Raw genomic sequence first — 8644 nt, forward strand, 5'->3', positions numbered from 1 at the left:
GAACAACTTTTTGTTATCACCTAATTTTAAGCCCCTCCCACCGAGGTGTTGCTCGTATGTTTTGGAGGACATCTCTGGTGGCACGTGTGCTAAATAGTTAGCATGACAGGAAAAAGAAAAAAGGTTTGGGAGTAAAAAAAGATATAAAAGAGTTTGAGAAAGTGGTGGAGACTTCATTCAGTTTTGGGATACTATACCAATCAACTTTAACTTTAAAGAACAATTTCACTATCAATCAAGGATGGATTCTGCATCTCAACTTCTGCTGCTTCATCCGACATCCGTTATTCTTCCTTACGGACACAGCTTCGAGAACTTCACACTCAATCTCTATGACATGTAAGTGGTTTAAACTTTTAATTAATTTTTTTTGAATTATTCTAAACTAAATCATATATTCCTGCATTTTGAAATGTCTTGACATTTTAATTCTTCCCACAAAATATTTTTTTTAAGTGCATACTATTATTAATTGCATTATATTTGATGTAAACGTTTTATTTTTGTTACAGGTTATTGTTAAATTTAGTGAACAGATTTGATTAAGAATTGCATAAGAGTTGTTTGTCTTATTTTTACTAATATTTTATTACTTAAAATATTAAACAACTTTTTCTTAAATCATTATTCATTAATTATACTTATTTATCAAAGTTGTATATATATTTTCTAAGAAAAATATTCATAACTTTACATACATCCTGTACACTTTAAAAAAATATTCAATGATCATATTTTTAAAAGTTGTTTTTTATGACTTTGCATGAAAGTATTACTACTTTTGTATTATCATTAATTTAATTGTTTTGTTTTTCAAATTAAATTTCAAAAAGAAAAAAAACTGTTGCAAGCAAACATAATAGAAACTTTATAATTCAAACACTTCTAAAATGAAGTGTCAAAGATTTCTACACACACTTCATCAAAATTCATTCAGTTTTTATGTCAATCAAAGGAACTTCCTTGACTCACAGAGGTCACTATTATATAGTCCAAGTAATCAACACAAAAGGAAGTCTGATTTGATCATTGAACTTGGCCGGATCCGTCCGTTTGGCAATTGGCCACACCGAGGGGTCATAAATCGCCAGGCCAAATGGTTATGTAAATTGTTTTGACTGGCCCTAGCCAGGGCTGGACACTGGTATAGACTCGCGCCTCCGGAGTTCAATGTCGCCAATTATGACGTCACGGTCACTTTCTCTCCTTCTCTGACTGACCAGTGGTCAAGTTTAGCCCCTGGGGGGGTTTGGGTGGAAGTTGTAGATTGCGTGTGACCCAGGGAGAGAGAAAGAGAGACATGGACAGGTGGAAAGGATAATCGTTTGGGACAAGAAAAAAACTTACCAATAGACCTCATTCCTACGACATCTTTAATTACATGCAAAACTTTTATAGAACTTTTAGTTTTTTTTTCACTTTAAGAAATTGTAGTAAAATCTTTCAAAGAAGATGGGGCATGCAAATACATGAAATATTCTCAGATATATGTCTGAGTGGGACTAGTGCAAAAGTATTGCATACAGTAAAACAAATATCAGAATGTTAATGTAGCTCTAAATAAAAAAAATAAGTATCTGTGTTTCTTTTATTCATTTGGATTCCAGTATTCTACTTGACATAAAATTTAATATCATTTTAACATATTCAATTGGAACAATGTTTTGATTCTAATATCAAATGAGAAGTCTTAAGAAGGGGAAATCCCTCAAAAAAATCTGGAAACAATTTGCAAGCCACGGTCAGCAAAGCCAAGGTCAGCCATAATAACCAGGGGATATGAACTTGGCCTCCGGAATTCAGTCAAAACAATGACAAACCACCAAAATCTATTATCGGCACTGACCAACCGAAACAAATGCAATAGTTAGAATAAAATCAAACTATTTTAGGGCACAGATAATTTTTGGCCCCACGGACCTTCCTCTCGGGGAATATTCAATTTCATAACAAGATCTTTTTATAGTCTGGTGGCTCCCTTCCCCTGAAAATTAAACGGTTTGGAAGTGATCAGTTTCCGTGTCCCCAAAAGATATTTTCATAGTTTCCAAAAGCTTACCGATCGGAAACTATACTTTTTTTTAAAGAAAGGTGAGGGAAAGGGCAGATTGTGTTGTTTTCTTTTAAATTCCTTGATGTCTGTCAACACAGGATATTATAATGCACTTTAGATGAATGAATAAAAAATACAAATGTACTGCAAATATGAAATGCAAGATGAAAAATTCAAAGTTTGCTGTGGCAAGAAGGCCATCTCATATCATGCTTTAGTTTTAGATTACTTGTATAAAGCTTCATCAAATTTTAAACATATAACAAACATTTAATGTAATTCAATTGGTATTTGATCTAGACAGTTAGACTCTGAAAATAATATGCTACATCTCCTGAAATGGGCAAAATAATCCCATCTTCATTGAAAGCGAGACAGCAAGAATTAATAATTCATATGACTAGGCTGACAGCCAATGTTAGCAGCTTAGCATACCTGTCATGTTTTACTACTGATAGAAACAGAGCTGCTGGCTTCAATCCAAAAGCACCTTCCATGGACACTTTCAATGCCAAATTCAGGAAACACAGGCGGAGCTAATACCTCCACTTTCACTCATACACATGCATACACTCAATAGGTTATCCACTGTGTGTTCAACACACAGATAAAGTGGGCGGGGATACAACCCCAGCCAATCAGCTTGCTCCTAATGTTCTTTGACCTTGCTGGAAATAATGAATGAAAGTGGGCGTCCTTGTAGGGTAGGCTTTGGACCAATCAGGCGATGAGGAAGGCTGATTGACAGTCGGGGCTGTTAAAGACACTAAATTACCCCACTGTAGGAATGGGGGAGGGATAGCTGTCGGGGTTGGAATGTCAAGTTCGCATTACAGGTAAAACTATACATCTAGATTTATATACAACCTGGAGAAGATTTTGTTGAATGGATGAATAAAAGGCACAACAAAAAACAAATGATCAGCTTTAGCTTTCCCATAAAGCATAGACAGCAGGCGAGTGAAGGCCAGGGTATTCTCACAAAGCAGATGCACGACTACCAAAGCCTCTCTCTTTATTATTTCCCTGTTTCTCTGTTGGAATTGAGGATACCAGATCATAGGGATTTTCATTCAGCCTGACTGAATATCCTGCTTCTCAAATTAAAGTGCACATGATTACCTTTCACTTGGAAAGAGATGCATTTTTAATCAGCTTCAGATTGTTTGGCACTGAGCTGCAAGGGATTATGTTCGGGAGAAAATGGCATCAGCAAGACTTTGTCCACGCGGGTCAAAGTTGAAAATGTCTGGAGTTTGATGAGGGGGAAAACGTTCGACAAAAAAAATCATCAGTTTCACGTGTCTGGTGTAAATGCACTTCTCTCTCTCTCTTGCAAGGAATATATATAATGCAGGAGCATATTGTCAAAGGATCATTTGTAAATTTTTTCTGGAATCTGGGTGGTGTATTTCTGTGACTTGAAACTTAGGGAGACACTATGAACTATTGTGATACTCATGTCTCCAAATTATTTGTTCGCATCAAAACCCCTTTGGTGAGTATTAAAATAGTTAATCTTTTTATTTTAAGCACATTCTTATTCAAATTATTTAAAATCTTAACCAATTATATGATTAAGTATTAATTTTTATTTCTCTCTTTCCACTTTTTGGTACAGGCTCAGTATTAAGACAACAGCTCTACAGCCAGTTTCCGCACCTCATGGCAGCATGGCCCCTATTCTCATTCCCCTGATGATAGTTGTCAGCATCATCGTCTACTACTGCCAAGAGTGGATGGAGTTCAACGTCGACAAGGTTCCTTTAGGTCCCACGTCTCTTCCATTCATCGGCAATGTCTTGCAACTCAAATCAAAAGCACTGCATCTCTCCCTCACAGACATGGCTGCAAAATTCGGCAATGTCTTCAGCATGAAGCTGGGCCGTCAGCGCGTGGTAGTCCTCAACGACGCTCAGACCGTCAAGACCGCCTACAACGGTCCCAACTTCACCAATCGCCCGAGTGTCTTTTCAATTGAGTTCTTCGTCAGCAAGGGATTCATGGCCTGCCAGAAGAAGCACGACTTCCGCATTCACACCAAGCTGATGAAGCATGCCTTCCAGGCGGTCACCTACACCAGCCTGGGCGACAAGCTGGTCGAGGAAGCAATGGATCTCATCAACCAGTTTGACTCCTACAATGGCGATGCCTTCAACCCTCGGGAAGACCTCAACCTGGTGTCCCTCAACATCCTGCACAACATCGCCTTTGGGAAACGCTACCAGAAGGGAGATACGGAACTCCACGAGATCTTCGATTACTCTTCCCGCATCATGAAGGGCGTGTCTCCCGTCCACCCTGTCAACCTGATCCCTTGGCTTCAGAGGTACCCTAACCCCTGGATGAAGGACTTGTCAGATGCCAGGGACAAGAGGGACAACATGCTGCTCAGGTTCTACGAGGAGCACAAGGAGACTTACGTTGAAGGAGAGATCCGTGACATGGTGGATGCTCTTATCAAGGTCGAACAAGATGCAGAAGAGGCAGGGGACATGGAAACTTTGAGACTTCTATCACCATTGCATATCATTACAAACATCTGGACCATCTTCTTTGCAGGTAAGTGTTTATTAATTTTGTTCATCACTTTATTACAAAAAACCTCTTAATTTCTTTTGTTTCCATTACTCCATTTTTTATTTCTTACTATTCTACAAACATTTTTCTTAAACAAGATAGGTTACATAATTACTTCATGTATTCTTTAATAACCTGATCAATATTTTTTTTTATTTTAAAGCTTTTCAGACCCTAGTGATCAAATTCAAAAGCCTTAATGGTAATTCTATTTTTTCAATAATAAATATACATAAATTCAATTCATATGATGCATTCAAACATCCCTAGAATCACTTAAAAGCTTTAGGGCGGAAGAAAAAAAAGCTAAATCTGGAATTTGCCAAAGTTGCATAGCTATTCCAAAATACCAGGGATCATTGACCTTGGTACGAACTTTTCTCAGTGCACGAAACACAAACTGATACAATCTGAAAAAAGAAAGAAATAACTCGCCCAAGAGGGGCAACAATGTTTTTGGAGTCGTCGTTCCCGCCATGACAAGTGCACTGACTGCGTAATGTGAACTTGATCCTCCCACTCTGCGTGGCATGATTATTTTTGTAACCATTTTCTGTAATTGCTAGGATTAGCCACTGTGCCTCGGGTTATTTCAAAAGTGCCCTTAAAATACTGAGGAAGTGATCATCATCAGAACTTCTGAATCAACAACTTTTTTTCTCCATGTCAGAAATAAGAGTGAAACTTTAAAAAAGTAGAAATAAAACCAACTACGGGTACATGTATGACATTCAATAAAAATAGAAAAAATGACTTTTGTCATAAGGGGAAAACAAATTTAAACATTTTATATGATAGAAGGCCCTTGGAAAACATGTCTTTGCAAACAAATATTTCTGCTACTTTAACTTTACTTGCTCAACACTGTGTTTCTTATATACATGTATGCACAAAATTAATGTTTAATTTCTTCATATCAAACTTTCATTGTAGTTTTAATAAGTATCTAAATAATTTTTTTACAAAACAATTCAATAAATGTTTCATTTACACTACTCCTACTTTTGTGGTTGTAGCAATGCACTTTAATATCATTTAACCTTTTTTGCTACATTTCTGGTATAGAATAGTTATTGCAATGGATCCGAGTCTGAAAGTACGAAAACCTAACATTGACCCAAAAAGATCACTCTCTGAATGCACTTGAAATTTCTAACTCCTGAACCATTAAATCAATCTTTCAAAGTCGCAAAACAAACACTTTCTTTTCCCCCAACTGGTCCCTGGGTAGGGGAGACCTTACGAAAACAGCACCCAGACTTGAGGGAGGGATTAGCCTCACAAATTGCTTGGGCACAGAACGTCTGGCGCAAATGGCTAGAGGGAGAGAGTAGGGAACCTTCTCTATAAATATCCACTCCATTTACCCCAATTCTTTGCCTTCTCATTCCACCCCCTCCAGAGCTTGACACAGTTATCATTGCCCTCTTGTCTCGATTGCTTCACCTTTTGGGGGGAAAATACACAAAATATTTCCCCGAAAAATAGACGAAACACGTGATCCGCAAAAAACCAAGCTCGAAAAAAAGAGTTGAATGTTTCCCAAATGGGTAGGCCCACTCTTTGATGTGGGAGGAATAATGAGCATGATCAATCTTTTTGGAAGAGCCGGAAGAAAATTGATGCATTTCAACAAGCAATTTTTTTTCCTGACTGCGTGAGGAGAGTAGGATGGGGAATATCCTAAATACCAGCTCTTCAATCTTCCCTGCTATGTTTCAATGAAAACCTATTTATCAAAATTATTAAAAGTATTCTAGCAATCAAATCCATTGTAATCACACATGTGCCTATTCATAATTGAGATAATCTTGATCTTTATGTACATACATGTTGGCATCTTTTTCATACAACATATCACATAAGTCTTGCTTAAAGATAAAATTTCAAGAATTCTTAATAATTTGTATTTATTATTCTATTATTCATTATTGATTAATAACCTATTTTCTTATTTATAATCTTTCAGGCACAGACACTATCCACAATGCCTTACTCTGGGTGCTTCTCTACATGGCTGTCTTCCCAGAAGTACAGAGGAAGGTTCAAGAGGAGATTGATCGAGTGATCGGTGACCGAACCCCGTGCCTGGAAGACGAGCAGACACTACCCTATCTATGTAAGTTGTTACTCTAGCTATCCTTATCTACAACTAGTTGAATGAAAAACAGTCTTCAAGTAATTACATAGAGTATTATCATTAAACTATTTCTCATTTCATCAAACCAATTACTAAACACAACCAAAGCATCAAATGCTTGTTTGAAAAAATTAAAGAGTATTGGTAAAGACAACAGGGATATTGAATTTTGGCAAAAACCTGAAGTAGGTTTGCTCAAGTAATTTTGCCTAGGATATGGAAGCATAAAAATTTCTAAATTATTAATCTCAAACTTCTTTTATTTTGCTCACAGGTGCTACTTTCTACGAGACACTTCGCTTCAGTTGTCTGTCCCTTCTTGGTGTTCCCCATGCTGCTGTATGTGATACAACCCTTAATGGCTACCACATCCCTGCAGGTAAGCTTCGTTTTTATATCTTTCTACCATGACTATATCATTTTCACTTTATTCTTCATACTTGCCAGTGCATGCAAGGTGATTACCCTCATAAAAAAGTTGGATGTAAATATGAAAAAATATCTAGATAGATAAGCTTTTATCTCTTGACATCTCTTCTCTTTTTTTCTTTATTCAGAAATCCACTTACTAAATATTGACACCCTTCTGGTTTTTAATAGACAATGACATATTAAGAACTTATTTCTTGCACTCTCAATGATTTTCTTGAAATGATGCAGCTCAATAATTCAAGGATTTTATTTTATCTCCTTCTCCAGGCACACAAGTATTGGCTAACTTCTGGGCAATCAACCACGATGAAACTACCTGGGACAACCCCTCCGAGTTCCGGCCCGAGCGTTTCCTCAACGACAACGGCCAGCTTCGCAACATGAAGGACTTCCCCCACTTCATGCCCTTCTCCACCGGCAGAAGGGCGTGTCTGGGCAAGAACATCGGCAAGTCAGGGATCATTGTCCTCTCAGCCTGTCTGCTCCAGAAACTGAACATTGCCGTACCTACCGGTGAGGGGGCGAAGCAGCCTACCCTGGAACCGGAGGTCCACTTTGATTTGGTGCCTAAGCAGTACGATATAGTGGTTACACGACGTGACAGCATGCGCTCGTAATGAAGATGCAGAGAGAAAAATCAAACTTACATTGCTGAGTGATTAACTGATTATGCTTTCAATATTTCATGACGTAGAGCGTATTCTTGTAAGATTGTAATATGATCATGGAAATATCGTAGCGATAGCTCGTTCAAATTTCATAAATATGTATTCAAGTACTGTATGAGATAAGCAAACAAATCATTTCATGGCAGTCAGAGGTATATCATTACAAGTACCCCTCCATTTGCACTCTTCTTGCTTGATTTGATTAACACAAAAAATGCAAGAGCTAACTATTCGCACAAAAGTTTCTGAAATGTTGTGCTTCATGATGATAATCATCATATTAATCTATTTATTGCTTTATATAATGTAAATGAAATATATGTATATCTTGCCTTGCAATATATATTGTACTACATGTATATACTGTACAAATGTATAGCATGGTTGTAAATATCTAAATATTCTATTGGTATGTTGCAACATACATTATATTGAACATGTTGAACAAAAGAATTCATTGCTGTAAAGGAAATGGCTCTGTGATAGCGTAATAATTCATAATTTGTTTTTAAAATTCTGATATCTATACTACGATGGCTGCAGATACGTACAATCAAATGCACTAAAGAATATTTGTTATTTAAACGCAGCTGAAATAAAGAAAGCTTAAGAGAAGATACACACAGAGAGAAGATACTCCACAAGCTGGGGTCACATCATCTTTGGAAGTATGCTTCTTTGAAATCTTGCTGCACTGTACATAGCATTTGAATTATATTTAAAATAATCTTATCATCCCTGAGAGAACAATTCATTTTTTTTAAAACATGT

The 8644-nt window shown here is 37.0% G+C and overlaps 1 protein-coding gene across 1 annotated transcript; it reads left to right on the forward strand.

Moving 5' to 3' along the window:
* The first annotated feature begins 241 nt into the window (after positions 1 to 241).
* On the forward strand, positions 242 to 8644 carry LOC115925829 (cytochrome P450 1A1-like). Its single transcript, XM_030989811.1, has 5 exons — positions 242 to 339; positions 3675 to 4615; positions 6603 to 6752; positions 7048 to 7152; positions 7473 to 8644. The coding sequence occupies exons 1-5, from the start codon at positions 242 to 244 to the stop codon at positions 7820 to 7822; spliced, it is 1644 nt and encodes a 547-aa protein (XP_030845671.1). The 3' UTR covers positions 7823 to 8644.

Source organism: Strongylocentrotus purpuratus, unplaced genomic scaffold (genome assembly GCF_000002235.5).
Source record: "Strongylocentrotus purpuratus isolate Spur 01 unplaced genomic scaffold, Spur_5.0 spur5_scaffold_19, whole genome shotgun sequence".
Lineage (NCBI taxonomy): Eukaryota > Metazoa > Echinodermata > Echinoidea > Camarodonta > Strongylocentrotidae > Strongylocentrotus > Strongylocentrotus purpuratus.

Coding starts and splice junctions, on each gene's coding strand:
- LOC115925829 (XM_030989811.1), top strand. CDS start 242: ATGGATTCTGCATCTCAACTTCTGCTGCTTCATCCGACATCCGTTATT. Junction 6,753..7,047: donor GCAGACACTACCCTATCTAT/GTAAGTTGTTAC, acceptor TTTTGCTCACAG/GTGCTACTTTCTACGAGACA. Junction 7,153..7,472: donor TGGCTACCACATCCCTGCAG/GTAAGCTTCGTT, acceptor CTCCTTCTCCAG/GCACACAAGTATTGGCTAAC.